General features: G+C 39.3%; 3 protein-coding genes across 7 annotated transcripts in view; 1 reads left to right on the forward strand and 2 right to left on the reverse strand.

Annotated features, from left to right (window-relative positions):
* The window catches only part of pacsin1a (protein kinase C and casein kinase substrate in neurons 1a), a 40,903-nt gene extending 37,709 nt beyond the window's left edge, over positions 1-3,194 (forward strand). For all 4 annotated transcript variants that reach the window (XM_079359683.1, XM_079359685.1, XM_079359684.1 and 1 more), the window contains one exon: positions 733-3,194. In XM_079359683.1, coding sequence (XP_079215809.1) covers positions 733-842 — 110 coding nt within the window. In that variant the 3' untranslated portion in view covers positions 843-3,194. The remainder of the gene's footprint in view (positions 1-732) is intronic.
* A 71-nt stretch (positions 3,195-3,265) lies between these two features.
* On the reverse strand, positions 3,266-8,317 carry LOC306833985 (SAM pointed domain-containing Ets transcription factor-like; the record flags this gene model as incomplete). The annotated part of the gene is made up of 5 exons (XM_079359690.1): positions 3,266-4,994; positions 5,860-5,997; positions 6,110-6,154; positions 6,321-6,518; positions 7,897-8,317. The coding sequence occupies 5 exons, from the start codon at positions 8,315-8,317 to the stop codon at positions 4,813-4,815; spliced, it is 984 nt and encodes a 327-aa protein (XP_079215816.1). The 3' UTR covers positions 3,266-4,812.
* Positions 8,318-12,955: 4,638 nt separating this feature from the next.
* LOC306833986 (protein ILRUN-like) lies at positions 12,956-19,304 on the reverse strand. Of its 2 annotated transcripts, none has more exons than XM_079359691.1 (5): positions 19,043-19,304; positions 17,314-17,468; positions 17,028-17,225; positions 15,613-15,932; positions 12,956-14,996 (listed from the first exon to the last, which is right to left on the reverse strand). In XM_079359691.1, the coding sequence occupies exons 1-5, from the start codon at positions 19,204-19,206 to the stop codon at positions 14,961-14,963; spliced, it is 873 nt and encodes a 290-aa protein (XP_079215817.1). In that variant the 5' UTR covers positions 19,207-19,304; the 3' UTR covers positions 12,956-14,960. The 2 variants fall into 2 exon arrangements, with proteins under 2 accessions (XP_079215817.1, XP_079215818.1); XM_079359692.1 differs by lacking the exon at positions 19,043-19,304 and adding an exon at positions 18,288-18,840.
* Between the last annotated feature and the right edge of the window lie 779 nt (positions 19,305-20,083).

Below are 20,083 nucleotides of genomic sequence, written 5' to 3' on the forward strand. Positions count from 1 at the left end.
ATAGGTATTTTGACCTCAGTGTTACGCCCCACAATGCGTGTGTGTCCTAGAGGCCTACAGAATCTTCAGAAAACCTTTTTTTCCAGCTGATTTATGAAACATTTTGAAAGCCGTGTTTACCTGCAAACTTACACGTCAACTTTTCCCTTGCCTTTGGCTGGCTCTTTGAGCTTTAGAGGGTGCAATACTTTTACTTCTAGGTAGGTGGAATATGAGGAATCGAGGATAAAGGATTGATGATCATGTGTGTGTCATAGTATGTACACAAAAAGACAAAGTGTAACACTATTGTTAAACTAATTCTTGGAACATGTTAAGAATTGGGGAGCTTTAGAGGTGCAGCTTGGTGGATCTGAATAGAGCCAGAAATGTTTCACGTCCTTGTACTTTGCTTATACGTATATAGCGATGCTAAAATAGAGCTGCTAGCCGTAGCACATATACCAGTCTTTTTATTTATTCCACCAAAAGTCTAGTACCTCTCCCTCAGTGGAAGTTAAAGCTATGGCTATCTTATGGTTTTTTGGATACACATTATCTCTAGACGTGGGACTAAACTCAGCAGTATCTAGAATCCTTTCCAAAGCACAGTTCCAAAACAGATATTACATCATTTGTTTTACAAAAAAAGGAGAGTGTTTATCTGAAGAAATACGGAGCATTTTGTTCGAGCTATCTTCATTTCCATTCCATCCATTCACTGTTGATCAAGACGTCGTGTCTCCTTCACAGGGGACGAGCTGACCAAGACTGAGGATGAAGATGAGCAAGGCTGGTGTAGAGGTCGTCTGGACAGCGGCCAAGAGGGACTGTACCCGGCCAATTACGTCGAGGCCATCTAGTCACATTACTGGACAAGGACGCGCCATTGGAGGCAGCTTGAACTGTCCCATCCAATTGCACCGCACATAGCCAGAGACTTAAGAGCAACACATCCCTTGCCCAACAGATGCGCTAAGCAGTCTTGCCTAAATAAAAACTTAGTAACCTAAAAGACAATATATCAGTAAAATATATTTTATCCAGCATTTGGGGTGGGTGGACTTACACATTTAAAAACAGGAGCAGCAGTCATTCCAGTATATACACACTCAACTATAACATCAAAACAGTGCAGGAACACATTGCTTCTATGTGTGGCTCTATTTAAACATATACTGCAGCTTATTTAAACTTGCAGTACACTGCAGTCTGTTCTCTTGTGAAAATGGGAAGATAATATAATCAATTGAACCCATCCGACAAAGACGAGCTTATTTAACCTGCATTGTGTATATATGGTGTGATGCCATTTTTGTGTAGCATTTTTAATGCAGTCTGTGGTCAGTCGTCATTCTTACATTGGGAATGCTGTGTAGTGTTAAAAGTACCACGGACAGTATCCTCTATTTTTCTGTTTGTTTTTTTTTTGGTTTTCTTTGTGGTTTGGTCCAACCTCTTTTCCAGTGTGTGCAGTGCTATGTGTTTTAACTGTTTCTGAACTTGCATAGCAGCATGTGCTATGCAACAACATGCATTCCCTGAATCCTGCAGCCTCGTGCAGGCTGCAACTTGATGCAACACTTCAACTACAAATGCAGAGTTCACTTCTTTAGCATCACAGGCTTCTGCTTTCATGAATGGAGACTTGATGATGAAGTGATTTTCTGTTTGTTTTGTCTTTGAACATCCTTTTTGTTTTTGAGCATCACAACTTCACACCTTTGGCGATATCATCTCCATGAAACCCATGGAAAGGATATGGAGTTTGTGCACAAGCTTTCATTCTTGGGTCAGTAATTCAGCTTTCATTTTAATCCACTAGTGGCTGAAACACAAATGCTACTGTTTTGCTCAGAGCAAAGTCTGATTTAGTCATCTTCTGGAGATTGCCACTGCAGTGTCAAAAGCGGGTTTCAAGCAATTCCTGTGTCGGGCACTTTTCTTCCAAAGCAAGGGGCCAACTGAGGCATGTCAGTGTGTCACTGTGCTACAGACATTTGTGTGACGATCGAAGCCTCTCCAACAGGACATGAATGTTCTAGTGTTTGGGCTTAAAAGAGGACATGTTGTCTAAACATGCTTCTTCAGTGTCATTTAAAGCCCTACCTAGCATAAAGCACTAGTTTGATGGCCTGTTTCTCTGCTGAGCCAAAGAATGACCCAGTACCATCATCTATCTGTTTTCTCTCCATGCAATAACCTCACATATCACACCTAAAACAGCTTCAGTGAAGAACAACTTGCAGCTGCCTCCCAGTCCACCCAGACTTCATTTGTCTGCAAACACTGCATGATGACACAGGGAATACATTTGTGAACAGTGGTGCACTACCTGTAAGAAGACTCTTACACTGTGCATTACATGGTTATTTTTAAATCTCTAACTCGCTCCACTTAAACTTCAAGCAGGAATCCTCAGATCAATAATCAGAAGTTGATATAACGCTAAGAGTTGCACCTAAATCTCTGATTAGACCGGGTAGATGCTTTTTATAACATAGTTGTCCTGAAGTTTTCAACTTTCACTGGACCAACTGCAGTCAGATGTGTTTAGCTCTGTGTCTGGAACAGGATTTGACGGGTGTGGGTCTCACACATGAGGAGAAACACATCACCAGCTCACAAGTTGTGTCTTAGAGTAAAGCTGTCCAGCATAGCAAAAAGGACTCCTATCATCAAACTGTCCCACATTATCAGTGCGCGTATGCACACATACACCCACATGCATACTAACACACACACATGCATTAAACATACGTTATATACACGACACACAAGGTCAAACACATAATCCACATTACCAGGTAAATATTTTGGGGGGTAAGACATCTTCATCCAGTGTGTATGAGTTGTGTAAATGTATCAGAAAAAAATGTTTAAAAAAAATGCAAGTGATTGACTATTAAGACAAAACGTAGTGTTATACATGTAAATGTGTTTCATTAAAATAACAGCAATGGAAAACATATTAAGAAATAGGTACCATATCGTATGAATTTCATTGCAATGGAATTGTAAGTGTATCATAAATGCGTGACGTTATCCCACGCTGTCAGATTTGTATATGATGATGTAATTTAAAGATTATATTCTATTGTAACTGTACAACTGTGTTGAGTTGAAAATGAGACCTAACCATGTTGAGGCAGTAAAAAGGTGTACATGTAAATGCTTTTTTTATGTTGATGATCTCTTCCTTATGCACACAGGGGTCAGCAGCTCATGTTGTGGAAACCCCTTTATTAGCGGTCTAGAAGATGTATGTTCATAGTTAGTGATGTACTTTTATCTCCTAACTGGTGTAGTGCCTGTTCATCTTGATGTAACAAGAAGTTCATTTAAATATGCATAAAGATGATTATGATCACAGATAATAATGACGATAGTGATGAAAGCCCTGACTCAAATTTGTTGTGATGGTGTCAATATTGCGATATTGGTCTGAAAGGGAAACAAACAAGTTTGTTGAGAAAAAAAAAATGGAGGTTAGTGTCTGTGTGTTTATTGGATGTCCTGAAATGATATATATTATACTTTAAATCAAAGAAAAAGTGTTTATTCCATACTTTATTGTAGCATAAATGTACAAAGGACTTTCAATGAATCGGCAGGTTTAATGAAATATTCACTCACTTTGGCATTGCTCTGCAACTTCAAAATTTTCTCAAAAAGATTAGAAATGAAGTGTTTTTTCAGAAAAAGGAAAATCAAAAGAATACTCTACTGTTGGGACTAAACAAAATGAATCCTTATTTTCTTTTTGAAGGAGTTGATCTGAATATTGACATCATAAATGTCAACTAAATGTGTAGTTTTAACCAGAAGCCAATTAGCTTAGCTTAGCACAAAGACTGGAAGCAACCTAACTCTGTTTAGAGTTAGGCTAATAAAATGTCCTCTTATTCCGAAACTTTGCTCAACAATATTAATAATAGATGGAAAAAAACACACATTATACTGTAAAAGGACCTCCGGGAAAAATGCAATGCTAGCTGTTTCATGCCTGTTAGCTAAGTTGAGCTAGCCACTGCTGGCTCCACTTATTTACGCTACGAATTGTAGAGGGGTGTCAATCTTCTCCACACCCTCTCAACAAGAAATCTAATAGTACAATTAACATCACTTATTTAAAGCCTCTGTGAGCAACTTTTGGTTTGTGTAGCCCCTGTAGACATAACCGTTTATAATCCTATTGATCTTCTGTTGTGTATGTTCAGTGTTTTTTGTTTCTTTGTTTTTTTTTTAACCAAAAGTCTCATCCTGTTTTTTGTTATTTGTCAAATATATCTTATTAAGACTTTATGCTGTGGAACTTGTTAAAAAAAAAAAAAAAAGAGGAAAGGTCTGTCAATGCACTGTAAGTAGATCTGATAACTAACCCATTGCACTAAAAAAATACAATATAAATATATTACAATACAATATATCTTTATGTTGATGATCGTGGTTGCTTTTGTAAGTCATAAAAAAACACATCACTATCAATTTTAGTCTGTTTCATACCCAACTTAAAATTCCTCACAGGGGCTTTAAATCTTCCCATTCCGTAGGTAAAAGCAGAAAAAGAAATAACACTAGAATAAAAAAAATCAAACCAAAAGGGTTTGAAAGAGTGCTATAGACAACACATGGGAAATGAAGCAAAATGTTGAAGAATTTAGAAGCAGAGATATTCTTTGATAGGCAGGAGTGCATAGTTAAATAGGCAGTCTTTACAATTAAAAAGAAACGTTAAATAAAAGCTTGCAAGCTTCTGAGTTACTTCTACTCTATGTCCAGCATATCTTCGGTCCCTCTTCAGCTCATTTTTTGTGATCGTCTGATTTCCTTTCATATTACAGGGTTGACAAACTGGTAAACCAGTCTGCGTGATACATCCGGCTTTCTAATGATGCCTTTCTTGTAGTACTGGCGTATGGAGCGACTCAGTTTGTCGTAGTTCATAGCAGGCCGGTTCTTCCTGATTCCCCATAGCCTGGCCACGTGAGCTGAGTCCTCAATTTTGAAAATCCCTTTGAACCGAAAGAAAAAAAAACAGCACCTCAGCAACTGCAATTCTACTTGGAAAGTAGATTTTTTTAAATTAATGCCAACCACCAGTAGCCTATTCTCAAATGCTGTCACAATGATATCAAGGCAGGTAAAATCATGTTTGTTGTGCTAGCATGCTATCGTTGTGAAACTGGGGTTCAGCAGCAAGTGCAGTTAAGGTAAATGTGGACGGCATTGTTGTTGAAAATGGGCTATTTACCCTTCAACATAAAGAGTTGTTGATGCTAATGGGAATGTTCTTAGTTGTGAAGGTGTCTCAAACCAAAAGTTGTTTGAACCTTGACAGTAGCTTAAATGTGAACCTCATTTCACTGCAACGCAAATTTTGGCTTAAACATTTGTAGAATGTGTCAGCCATATTTTTATTTAATGTTGCGACAGTTAATCTTAAAGGCACATTTTTTAACTTTTGTTTAATGAGCAAGCCTTTCTGGGTAATATTCAGAGAGCTGCAGTGATGTGTCTTTGTTTTAGAGGTACTTACTAACTTTTAATTACAAAATAGTGTTGACATTTTGACTAGGTCAATTAGCTTTTTTGCTCAGGTTGTATAAGGACATTGATACCGCTGTATGCTAGTTACCGTATAAAGCTAAAGTTAAGAGATGGTTAGCCTTGTTTGACGTAAGACCTGCACAAGCTGTATATTCTTGAGGGGTTGTGTGGGCTAGTATTTTTTGGAAAAGGCACTGTGATTTCATGAGAGGAGTAACTGCCAGTAAATTAGTTTTATGTAATCAGCTATTTGCTCCAATCTTACAGTACGAAGCTCACCAAGTGTCTATGCTCGAAGTGTTTCCATGACTTTCTGTCGTCCCATTTTACCTTTTTCCTTGTTAAGCCATCGGATGCTGCGGCTGTAGTTATGAGGCTTGAGCAGCAGCTCCCGGAGGAACTGCCAGAGGTGTATGGGCTGGTTTGGATAGTTGCTGATCACTTCTGACCAGGAACCATCATCAGCTGCTGAAATAGGAGAGAGTTTTAGAAACCAGTGGTTAGACCACAGTTAACCATGTTTTTTTCAGCATTTTGTTCAGTAAAACTGAAGGAAATCTTGGAATAACCAATAACTTACCAGATTTGTCATCTTCTTTTGGGCAGCGTTCCTTCATTGCTGCAGCTAAATAAACAGACAAAAATAGAAGTTTTCCCCACACAGAATATTTAAAGCCAAGTGTTAAATTATCTCTCAGTCATGTTACATTTGCTTCACAATCAGTGTGAACGACCAAAAAGCAGTGTTGATGCCATGAGGGTTCATAAAACAGCGTTTCTCTTGTTCTTACTTGATCTCCAGATGTCCAGATGTGCATACAGCATGTCCCCAAACTGTGAGGAGCGTAGTCTGAAGTCTGCTTCTGTCATGGAGCACAGCTCCCTCCCCGTAAGCTCCTGAAACACAGTGCTGACCTGTGGCAGCTTGTACAGGTGCTCAGTCCACAGTAGCCACTTTTGAACATGCACACAGCTCCAGTCCAACGGGTCTAAAATGGAAAACACAGAGACAACACATCATCTAACTTTGATGGTTTGTATCATTTTGAATCGAGTGTTTCTGGAACATGAGCTTTACCATGGACTGTAACTGAGATTTCCTGGCTTCTGTTACAACCTTAACCTTTTGAAAGTACAATACATCACCTTTTAAGAGTATAATCAGTAGAAAATGAAGGAACAAAAAAAAGAGTTTGACAAGCTGTGCAAACTGTGAAACAGATATCAAACTGAAAAAAACATGTGATTGAAGCTTAACTGTTTGATCTTTATAGATCTATTCGCAAAACTAAAGCTGTAGAATGAAAATGAAGAATTCTGTGGTTGGGAGACTTTTCATAGCTTCATTTTTGGCTTAATCCCAATAGAAAATGATATTGTTGCAGAAAAGAGGCTTTAACATTTGTTGGTTTTTTTTACATTTTCGAAAACTTCGAGCGTACCAAACGTTAGTTTCCATGCTAACGAATCACTGGCTTATCCTTTCTGTGCAGACTTCTAGTACAAATGTTTAAGATCTTTAAAGGTGCACTATGTATAGGTAGTCAAATTTGAAAGTTGGTGAAGTGAAACAACTCTCTCCTATACTTGCTGAACTACATACACAAACTCTATTCACATGAAAAAAGGGGTTCCTGGAACACTGTTTGGAGCTAAAAGGCTACCAGGAGAATGACAGTCTCACTCTTACATCCCCCCCACCGTAACTTCTCTCAGAGTATTTTATCTATGACCAAATGTTCCTCTCAGGACAGTTTGTGTGTCGAGTTATAAACTGAAAACTCTATAGTGCACCTTTAAGATGTTACGGTTCGTTAACCTTCTAGTCTGAATTACAAACTAAGGGATTTGGAATATTTGGGGACAATATTCAGGCTTGATCTAATTAGGATCGAGGGAGAAAAAATGCTACAGTCATTCTGATATTTTCTTTAAAAAATATCTCGTCTGCAGTCTGTAAACAAAATAGATAAAGCCAAACTTAACTGCTGACTTACTCATTTACACTTTGAAATAAGATGCAACAATTATTATGACGTGTGTCTCCTACAATAAGCAGAAACCAGAAACTAAGCAAACATTCCCACACACTGTCTGTACGATTTCATGGCTTGAGAGTTAGGTGAAGAAGTGAAGATGAGCTTTCAACAGAAGTGTTTGCACAAGGAAGGCAGGGCCCTCGATGCTCACCGGTTATCAGTTGTACCACTGTGTGGATGTTGACATAAGAGCAAACAAATATATGATCGCTTTTGAAGGTGACATTTTTTTTAGACTTCAACTTCTGCCAACTCTTTTTTTTGCCACAGGTATTCCTATTTAATGTCATCAGGATAACCTCATATTAACCAGCTTTGTTTTCCCTACCTGGTGCGATGTTGAGCAGTTTGCATGCCGTGTCGACATCCTTCAGTACTTCACCCACCACCATGGTCTGCACCTGCTCCAGACAGCGCTCCTCCACCTGGCCCTGCATCTCAGAGGGAGGTTCCTGGACCTGGCTGGGCTTGGCTGGGTTCATCTCCGGAGACCTGGATGGGGGAGCAGCAACAGAAGCAGGGTCCTCTGTCATCCTCAGGATCCAAGGGTGGTCCTCCATAGATAATCTGTCACAGCAGGGGAGGTAGACCCCTGGCCAGCTGAGCTCGGGAAGCCCCAACAAGCTGCGCGGGGGTTTGATGTCCTCCCCGTCATCCAGCCAGGCCGGCCTGGTTTCAGTGTGTGGGTGGCTGATGTAAACAGGTGAGTGTGAGGTGAAGCCTGTGTGTTCACAGCCTGGACTCCCCATGTTCGAGTTGGTTTCACGCTGTAAGAAGAAAGTGTGAAATAAAGTCAGCACAGCATACATGACATTTTGAGCAGAGATATGACTGAAACCATACCCAAATGCCCAATATTTAAACAGTAAGCTATCCCAAAGTAAACTTGACATTTGATCCATGGTATTTACTTTGCTGGGACTTACTTTAAAATAAGGACGCCAAGAGCCTTGATGACTGTAAGATTTATAAAAGCCATTGTTTGTCTTTCAATTACTTTCAATATCACTTCAAATTAAAACTATTTGCAAATACTTAAGAATACATTTGAGATCCAGCCTGGGTGAAACTCCAACTTTAACTCCAATTATTGTTTCCGCATCTTTTAAAACATCACAAAGCAAACTACTCCACCACCTTTTCTTTAACACGGGCCTTTTTAAAGCATCTCAATTATCTTTTAGAAATAGAAATAGAAAGAAAGCTTGATAAAATAAGATATAAGGGTGGGGACAACTTTAATAAGCGGATCAATGAGAAGTATTTATTTTATTTTATTATATTATTTACTTCACCTGTTTTTAATGTGAAAACTTGTATCATCTATTTCATTAATACCGATGTTTCCTCAGGTGAGCTCGCTCTCTGTGCGGTGGTTCTCTTAGCCCTGCAGCTCATAACAGTGTGAGGTTTTGAGTAAATGACTGTGAGAGGTAAAATCAGACTGGTCACCACTCTTTCTCACTCTTAAATGTTTCCAAAACAATGGCACTGTTGAAGAGGTTACAATTTAAAAGTTGGACTCCAGCAATACAACCAATACGTGAGACATTTACGTTTGCAGGAGAGAAGATAAATAAAAAAGAAACGAGTTGCTATCTTTTTCAATATGTACAATAAAGCATCCCCATCTGCGAATGATGGTTACACATGTCCACATAGAGAACAAATTCTGAAGAAAAAAACACTTCTATGGCAGTCTAGGCTGGACACTTGGGCCTCGTCTCTGCTGTAATTTCAGCGCCTCCGGGCAGTTTAGATGTTTAGTAGCAGTAACACGAAGAAAAACTTGCTCTTCTAGATGATCCTCTCCCTTGGGACTAATGTCTTCTATGCGTTTGTTATCTTTTCTGCTCATGTGAAAGCAGCATGCTCATGAAAATGTGTCTATGTGTATGCTCCATACTTGTTCTTAACACTTTGTTGGATAGCAACTAAACATGAGTGGCGTTTCATTTCAGAGCTATGAAATGCTACAGTCCTTTATCGCTGCCTTCTTTCTATCGGTCTTTGGACCAAAGTAAACCTATTAGATAACACACCTCTACAAGCTATTGCTGAATGGTGTGTGTGTGTGTGTGTGTGTGTGTGTGTGTGTGTGTGTGTGTGTCTGTCACAGGTTGCAGGGCAGCAGCATGCAAATAAATTAAGGGCGTACAGTCAGTGGTTTTATCTGTACACTTATCATTGTACTCATGATGAAAGTCAGATATTTGTTTTAACTGAGCTCTCACATAACAATTGGTAATTAATATCTAATTATAGGAAAAGTGCACAATATCGGACAAACTGGACGAGAAAAATGACAATAACGTACAGTAGGAAACCTTATATTGGACATCTAATGTAACTAATATTAGAAGTTGAAATTGACTTATTTATAATGCACTTATTAGAGTTATATTAAATCAGTGTATGTGAAAGTTAGGTAAAAAATAAACATAGAAATCATGAGTTTCAGATAACAACCTAAAAGTCACATTTTAGATTCCAACCCTTAAGCAGTGTTTTCTTGTTTCATTGTTTGGCCCTAATTTAGCCTTAAAAATAAACACTTAGTCATGCGAACGCTTCAATACATACGCCTAAACAACAACATAGGTGAGCAACTATGTACACACAATGCTACATGCAAATGATCATCAAACTCAAATGATAAAATCTAGAGTCAATCAGTGAATATTTCCACTTTGCGTCATGACCTCTTTTTAGGGTTGTGGCTCACGAGTTCCACATTGTGATCCCCCAAACTGTATGAGGTTTTACACAAAGCCACCACCAAAAATATTACTACTTTAACTCATGTTCAGTATACCTAAAACAGCTTCCACTACAGGTCAATAGTGTATTCAAAGCCTTGGTGGCATATAACATGATGTAATATTTTGTTAGCAGTAACATCAGTATAGTAACATTGATAGCCTGTAGATTACAGAGGCCTCTGCAGTCTTACCTTGTCAGTTCCCAATGCTGATGCTCCCTCTCCTCAACTGTTCCTCTGTCCCAGTTGGTGTGGACAGACGTCAGAGGTCTCGTTTAACTGAGTTGCTCTCAGGTGAGGGTGGATGTGCTGTTTGTAGTTCGACCCGAGTCTGTCCACTTGTGTCCACTCTGAGACGACTTGTTTGACTCGTGGTCCGATCAGAAAGACTTCAACTTATTTGACTTGCATGGCTTTTATGACTTATCAATTCTGAGCGACAGGGTGTGTCCTCGATGTAGGAGGCTGTTCTAAGAGCTTACTTAAGAATGACTTGGGGCAGTAGCCATATAGAGAGCTCCTTAAGTAAACACAGCAAGTGAGTCTGAACAGCCCTGGGGGGTGAAGCTGTGAGTTTTGACTTTTTACAATCATCTCAAGAATTGTAGCTTTTAAAAGTGATATTAAGACTTTATTGTAATACAAGTCTACAGTATAAAATGTGTCGTCGCTTCAGAAAACGTTGAGTTTCACTTAAACAAGCCAGGTACTAAAAAAAAAAAAAAAACCTCTCACTATCATGTCATGTTGGATCCTAATTGGAGTACAAGCAGTTTGCTCGTCAAGCTTGAAGAAAATTAAAGTGAATTTCTCGGGAAGAAAATGCTTGATTGAAAGGAACACACTGGGGCTAACTTCACTTGCTCACATCTCCATGTGTGCTTGTTTGAACTCCTATGACACCAGAAGTGCTGGCTTTGTGGGATCTCTCGAGGATACATAAAATATCCATAAATCGTCCGCAGGAAAAAGATAAGAGAGAGAGATAAAGGGTTGAGTTGTTCTGAAAAGTTAAAACGCTGTCAATGGAAAAGTTGAAGAACTGGTACACGGCGTGAGTACAGGAGTCAAAGAGAGGGAAAAGAAAGCAAGAGTGTGTAAATGTTTACTTAAACCTAACAGTAATGTTTGTGCAGTGTGTTGGAATATACTAAAGAGCCGCCTATGAATCACTCACACAAGAAAGTCTTCCTCGAGTCTTTTTTTTTTTTTGTAGGCTTACAACTGAACAGGTCGGAGAGGGGGTTAAGAATCACCTACTCACTCCATGCCATTACCATCAGCAGCTATATGACACAATGTTTGCCCCCCACACAAACCCCGATGTGCTGCAGGCTGTGTGTGGGACAGATATGCAGCTCTGTGGTGAGATGCAGACGCTCTCCTTAGGTCAGTTTTACAAAATCAAAGTCAAGTGACAACAGAGAAAAGTTTTTTTTTTATTTTTATATTTGTCTTCCTAGCATGTAGTGCACAGTAATAAAGAATTATCAGAAGTTTTGCAACATCTGTATGATCAACCATTATTATTTCCATCCTGAACATTTTCCTTCTTTACATATGAAATTATTCTCATTTAGGACAAAGCACTGCAAAACGGTGTACCGTTTATAGTTATAGTTAACTATGTTATAGTTATAGTTGTTTTACACAGTTTCTTCAGACACCTGGCATACTGCAATTTTGCGCGGCGGTGCTGGGGACATTAGGGTGGTCACCCACATCAGGCAAGAGTTCCCTGAACCTGGGGAAATTTATACAGGTTTCCAACTCACCTTGAATAAAACAAGCTTATCATGGAGCTGTATCATATCTACAGCTGTGTCCATTCCACATTTTTCTTAGGGCAGGATGTTTCCCCACCACACCAAAGAGTTTAATGCAATACAGTTTTGATTGGAAACTGAAGCTGATACACAAGTTCTATACTTTTTGAGGAGGGGGGGGACTTCTAATCTCACACCCACTCTTCTACCTTAATGTCACTCCTGTGCTTGGCTGTAAAACATTGAACATTCAGCCTAAACATGTCGAGTGAGAATTGCTCCCTCAGGCACTTTGGCTCTGCAGACTGCTGCTGCTGGACAGAGCTGACATACACAGAAGGCTTTCAATAGATGAGGAGGCACCGAAGACCAGTAAAGCTCCAGGCTTCTGTGTAACCTCACACCTCCTCTTAAATGAGCAAAAACTGGTCACGGTCTGTCTCAAGTTTGAACTGAACTTTCTTTTTTCTTTAAACACCCTTAATGTATGGATTGCCTTTTTTCAATTAAATAAATTAATTTGCTTATGAACAGAATAATACTTTTATTTCATAATGCCACATTTATTTGCCTGTTATTATTTCCATTTCTTAGACGCAAATGGAGGGGGCGTGGCTACATCACACATTCAGACCAATCACTAGAGCCGTACTTCAGACCAAAACGGCAGCCTATGGACGGTAGTTATAAGTAGTTTATACAAGTAAGCCTACTTCATGTCACTGACCATTACATTGCTTGAATTTAAAGGTAACGATGACTGAGAAGACTACGTATCCCGACATCCCTTAGTGGGTCAAAATAATATAAAATAGAAAAAATGTAACTGAAGGACCCTGTAGCACAAACAATGAGACATCTCCAGCTTTCTGTGATAATTTATTAATACAAACATTCATCAAACACACAAGGGAAAAAAAACTTTCATCTGTTTGCACTTCCTCACTCTCAGAAATGTGCTGTTGTACGAGTCCAATGCCAACTGATTCATTCTGCAATCTGGCCAGTGGACACTTCAGAGAAACTACACTGAGAACACAACACACTTTTTTTTGCACTTGATGAGTTGACACGTTGACACTGACGGCATAGAGAAACATGGATCACCAGCAGCTCGCGCAGGAAATGTTAAGTCAAACACAACGTAGCCCAGAGATGCACTTCCCATGCGGTATTATTTACTGGCTGGTATTGTCAAAGCGTAGTGACCCTGGGGCTAACAGTTAGCGCCTGAATGACGACAGTTATTTACCTGACGAGGTGGTCTAACTCAGAGGCTCAGATAAAAATCACAGAGGCGATAGACCCTTCAGGACTCAACTGTACTTGTCGAGGAGTAAAGTACACTCACTCAGGCCTCATCGTGGAGGTCGCGTTACTCAGTGCATAGATCAGCCAGTTAGTGCAAGTTAATATGCAGTGATGTGATTCTGTCTTTTTCACTTGATCTAAACTTGTGTTGTTGAAGTTTGCATCTTAAATGATCAAATAGGATTCAATGTTGACGCGCAGAAGAAGCTTATCAATGATTGATGAGAACATTTGTAGGACTCAAATGTTGAAACGTCTTACACAAAGAGTTTGAATAAACAGACAGGAGAAGTCAGAACATCAATAAAAATGTTCCTTACAAATATACAATGTCAAATCTTTGGGTAAATTAATATTTCCAAATACATTATCCTTTAATACATTCATGGAATACATTCAACTTAATATGATGAAAATCCAAGACAGCTTTAGGATGTAAATTTAATTATTTCTTAAATATAGAATAGTTTAGTTATTACTTTACTGCCGATCATGTGGCATTAAGAAAATGTCTGATGGCATATTGTGCATCAATCCTTTTATTTTGTATGTTTTATTTGAATGAAGGCATCTAAAGATAAGCAAAATCTTAAATTCTAAAAATGAGTAAATCTCTAACGCTTCCTTATACCTTTTATAACATTCTGCTTATATTTTATTACAACTTCATAGATGTGTTTAATCCAAAAACTAGTAATGACTCTTTTTTTATTCACGGGAAAAAAACCTCGAGCGACCCATAAGACTTTTTAGCTTACGTGCTAAACCAGTTCAATATAGTTGGTTTTGTTGATTCCATTTATAGAATTCAGCTTAAGATAAAATACTTTTTGGCTCCAGATGTCCAAACATTTAGTTTGTTAAAAGTAGTGGTCGACTCCCTCCAGTGGACAAAAATGGTATTGTATGTAAATGTGCGCACACTTATGGCACCATTAAAAAACTATTGCCCAACACACAACGCATTTGTAAAACTGACATCTTGTAAATGTATATTCTTGGGGATTTTTCTGTTCCCTCTTTTCTTTTTTATATAATTAATTGAAAACAAAGATAAAAAGGAAATCATTCAATCCAATCTCGTGTTTTGTAGATGCCCGATTGATGCGCAAAGAGTCAAGAGCAGATAACCGGAGAATCAGTTGGCAAAATAAATGGCTTTTCCTCCAAAGTCTATCTTTCCGGTTCTACACGCATATACACACAACTTCACAAATACTCACTCCTGTCATTGTTTCATTTTCACTCTGACAACTAAAAAAAAAGAAAAGAAAAGAAAAAAGTATTCACTCAAAGGACTCATAGCACTCAGTTTTAACTTAGCATTCACGCGTGCATACAGTGGCTTGTGGGATGTTGGTTGAGCTCCACGCCAGGAGCGTCGGCCTCTGGTTTATCAGGAGGAGAACAAAAAGTGTGGATGGACTTTGCATAAAGTGTTTTTGAATCTCCACACTTTCTTTCAAGATGGATAAAGCCTCTTCTTTCTCTTACTGGTGTGACAGACTCCAGAGGTATGGTTCAGTGCTGCTTCACTGTGACGTGTCCCATGATTTAAGAGTGCCCAAAAGGATAGGGCTCCTGTATACCCTGCAGGAACAAAAACAAGACAGAGGGGCTGCAACTTCAGTCGGAACATGACTCAAATGAGACAAAAGACTTTTAGGTATGTAACAGCCGGTCTCTGTTAAACACCTTTGAATTCTCTGATGATTGTTGTTCCCATTTTTCAAAATAAAATAACACAATAATTGTTTCAGGGACCTTTTTTATCTTCGGATTATCGACTATCAGAAAAAAACGTGTGTGTGTGTTATATATAGTCATTCCTCACTCTCTCTCTCCTCATATTTCCTGTCACTCTACATCTGTCCTATCCCATCCCTGAGGCCAGAAAGCATGAAAAAAAGATCCTCTAAAAAAGCGACCTCTCTAGTTCTAGTCGTGCTTTTGAAAGATCAGATGCCTCTTAAATAGTCAAAGCGGGAGTACAAGCACCCAGCGGTAATGTTTTCTGTAAACAGTGAGATGAAAATAATTCAGAGTAAGCTGAATCTGAGCTCTAGAGGTTCGTACATGTCAGATGAGGTTGGTGAGATCGGTTTTAACGTTGTTTAGTAAACAGAAACAAAGGACAGATGGATTGGATTAGAGAGGAAAATAAGCCCGACTATGATTCACTCGCTTGGTCTTTGAAATGTCTTACCTGGTTATAAGAGACTACTGATAAATTGCTTTGTAGACTGTTTGCTACTATATCCACAGAGTTGTGTGAGAGTCCGTTCTGATCCTGCTGCAGCTCGTTGCCCTTTCCCTGCCAATGTTCCTCTGCAACCATGTGACCGCTGGCATCATGGAAGCTGTTGTTATTGCTGTTGGGGCACTTCTCTGGAGAGGCGAAGGGGTTGTAGTCTCCTTCCAGGCTGCGGTGAGGCTGGGTGTTGAACTCGGCTTGGAAAGAGGAAAGCTGCTGCGTGACGCCGAGAAGGCCTCCCACCTCCACACTCAGGATCACCCAAATGACATCTGTCCAAGAGACAAACGGAATGTCAGGACAAAAAAAACTTCAGTCTTCTGGTCTGTCCGTTCACATATTTTTATATATCCTTTATTGTTTATCAGACACGATGTTATTATTACACAATGACAAATGACGCTCGAGCGCAACTTCAGTCAGGGAGCCCATAAGTGATTCACGATCTGGTCTTTCTCATTCACACTCTCTTTTACATAAAATATTAACAACCTTTATAAATTTTTATTGAGTTAGTCTCTGTTGCTTCATTCCTGAGCAGGAGAGTCTAAAGGAAATTCCTTCTGGGATCCATCATCTACCTGCAGAGAGACATTCATCTAAGAAATAAATGACTCCAGCTTTAATTTGGGAGTACTAACAGAAGGAATAGTCCACCTTTGAGAGGATTTTACTGAGATGGCTTCATCTTCAGAAGAGGGGCCTTACTACTGCTAACCGCTGTATTAGCATTGGTGGGACATTTGTTGAAGCCTCTATCCATCACTGACGGCTGACAACTTGAGCCGACTCTGAGGTCACAACTGAACAGAACACAACGGAAAAGTCGAAATCTCTCCGCTGTGCTGTTTAATAACCACCACTTTCTGTTTGAAAACGTGGCATGTCATTAAGAATGAAATAAGCACTGCGTCTATCAAACGTCACTTTGAAGCCTCAAGGTCTTTTTTTTAATGGCTGCGTTGTGTTCGGTGCGCTGTCTTTGCTGATGCACAGACACTTCCTGATATAAGCCCTCTGGTTAGCTCGCCTCGAGACGCTGGTTTTAGGTCATTTCCTAATTGGAATATTTTTTCACAGGACCATTTACAAATGTATAATTCTCTGGAAAAAAAATAGGCTAGAGCCAGATTAATTTCAGATTGTAAAGATATCAGGCTAGTTTTGGTATCACAGGAAAGATGATAGATTTTATACTGATGTTATACTGAAGGTCAAAATGGAGAAAAATGCACTGCAACATTTCTTTCTTCATTAGTCATCGTTCTGTTAACGCTTCATGATAGCGTTAGTGTGCTTATTGGCTCACCACGAGGATTATTATAAATTTTTTTTTGTGTGTGTTTTTTTGGGTTTGTGCTCCTTACCTCCGAAGTAAAGTCCGGTAGCTGTGCACATTCTCCACTGGCCCTGGAACATGCCCGGAGACACTGGACTCTGCATTTGCACACTAACGTCAACCGTTTCCTGCGGGTCTAGAGAGCGCACCATCACCATGTTTACATGACCAAACTGATCTCCTCCGACATACTTGAGACAAACCCCGGGAGGCCACGACTCTGCACCTGTAGGAGACACAAACAAACATGAGATTGTAACTTTAGCAAGGGGGGGTCTTTTATCAGTTCTAGTCTTCTACTTGAGCAGACTTACCTGTGTTCTGTATCCTCCAGGTCTTTGTGAAAGGTGTGTCCGGTGGTACTGATTCGCCTTCTCCGATTGTAACATCCTTCACTAGGGACATGCACGGTGCACTGATGTTGGGACTCTCAAAGTCATAGTAGGCTCCGATTGCTGCTTGTAAATTCCTGAGACAGCAGAAAGCAGAAATCCAAGTAATGAGAACAGACTGAATTTAGCGTTGTTTGATTTTAATCGAGTAACCGCAAGATTATAAATGAGTTTGCACAGAAAGTCCCATCTCATTTTCGATCTCTCTTCCACTAACTAGGATGGAGTCTGATCAACTTTTCCATCAAGATTAAATATAAACAGTTTTTTTAAGCATTACATACGAAGGGTTGTCATGAAAAATTATTAAACTCTAGATATATTTCCAACAGCTCTAGCTGAAAGTTCAAACATAATGAACACCCATTAAACAAAAAAAATGTAGAAACCTCGGGAACAACTTTGACAAGACCAACAAGAATCACGGTGTTGTTAAGGTGTACTAAATAACAAATCCGTCACAATGACACCATTTCACAGGGTTTCAGTGGCAAACCTCTGAGATATCAGTAAAGCCACAGAGATCCAGCCAATGGCTTTTTTGTGTGACATGCTGTTCATCCATAACCAGCAGCTTTATTTTTAGAACGCCAGTTGCAGTGCAGCTATTACACCACGTCACGTGATATTACTACAGTCTGTACAGTGCTACAAACCAACGCGCACGTCTCTTTAATCTCTCAAAGTCCCTCACTGACTGAATACTACATACACGGAGGAAACTAAAATGACCCGCCCCTTTTAACCTTCCTTCCTTCCTTTTATTTAAAGTCCATGTGTTATTCCAGCTGTCGAATTTTAAAATCAGGTAAACCACTTTGACACTGTGATATACAAGAGTCAAAAGGCGTTTTATGAACTACATTTTGTCCATGTGCAGAAAGGTAAATACTCACCCCGTTTGCACAACTTGCGCGCGAGCTTCGAGCTCACCTCTGCAAACTTTATCTCGCGAGGTTACGTCATTAACAGTTACCATCCGCAGTAGTACTGTGTGGTTGTGGCCAAGGAGAGATAAAAATGTTAATGTTTCACCATCCAGGGTGCCGATACTGGAGACGTGGCGCTTGTTTTTACTGTCTCAACACATACACTAACACAAGGAGAACTATTAAGACTATAAGACAGTCGTTGTAAACTGTCAGTTATGTTGCTATCGTCATGCTAAGTAACTCGTTTACTGTAAAGTGCTTACGTACAGCCCAAAGAACCTCGACAAATCTCACCGAGAAAACACTTAAATGTCCATTTATTTACATTACATTCCTCCTAATTGTACAAAACTGACGTTTGACGACTGTTTATTTATATTTCGGAACATATTTAAAAAATGAAACACACGCTAAGCTGCCTTCATGAACCCCCTGACAGTCGATCAAAAGTCGTGGTCCATTTACGGTGACTCAGCTAACGCTAGTTACGTTACTACAGCGTCGTTAGCTGTCACTGTATCCACGCTAACGTAAACGCTCTCTCTCTCTCTCTCTGGATCACAATAAAGGAGAAACCCGTCTGTAATTAAATATCCTTGCTTTCTAACCGTATACATGTGTAAAGAGTGTACAGACAGATGGAAAAAGGCTAGTGTGCTGTTTCGTTATCTGTTGCCCGACGTAAAGCACGGAGGAGGCCGGAGAGTCCCCGAGCTCACCAGTTGGTCATGTCCAGAAAGAAGGCGCATCCAGCGGGGTTTAGCTGAAACCCAAGGAGCCTCTGAAATTCCGATATTAAGATGTCTTTGTCTGTTGTGCCCATGCAGCTGAATTTCTGCATGAGCTCCTGGTCCAGGTCCAGGTCCAGGTCCATGCCCTCCATCGCGGAATCGCCTGGACAAAAACAGGGGAGGCTATACTCCTAATTTAGTCCGAGGCCTCGACTTGTCATAACAAACTCAACAACAGGGCCGAGTGCGCATGTCACATGACTCAGAGACCCGGGTCGGTCTATTCGAGAAAACAAAATAAAGCACTTTATTTTAGGAAATATCTTCATTCTGTTTTTTATAGCAAATAATTATAGAGATAATAATATCTTCCTATCTAAATGTATCACCACCTATGTATTGTCTTACATGACAATTATAAAGGTTGATATGAATTCTGCTTTTAATAATATGTAAATTAATAAGTTTTAACTTTCACAGGCAAGTGTTTTTTGCCTTGACATTAGTACATAAATTCAATGTCAGTCCTTATAAGTAGCCTACTTTATCTGGAATAATAAGGATTAGGTTTATACAAAAATAAATCAGTGTTTTATAGCTTGTCATGATACAACAATGATATGTTGGTTGTCCAATTGATGAATGTGTTAATGTTATATTCGGAATATCTTTAAAATTTTAGAATACCATTCACACATACAGAATATGCTATTATAAACGCAATTGACATTGGTTCCCTTCAGTCTATAAAATATCTTGTGAGAGACAACTTTAGAGATAAACACATTATAATCTGAGATTAAAATGTATTTAAATGATAAGGCACTTTAGAAATACTTTAAACATCTCATGCAGCGAAGTACCTTCAGTTCTTCTCTCACGATTTACAGTGGACTAAGGCCTTGCTGTGTTTGAAGAAATGGGGAAGCAGCATCCTTTAAGATTTTAACGGACTCTATCCTGTGAAAGAAGTGTTGGAAAGATTTAAAGGCAATTTAGATCAGCCTTTTCACTGTGAACCTTAAAACT

This window comes from Symphodus melops (genome assembly GCF_947650265.1).
Source record: "Symphodus melops genome assembly, chromosome: 13".
Lineage (NCBI taxonomy): Eukaryota > Metazoa > Chordata > Actinopteri > Labriformes > Labridae > Symphodus > Symphodus melops.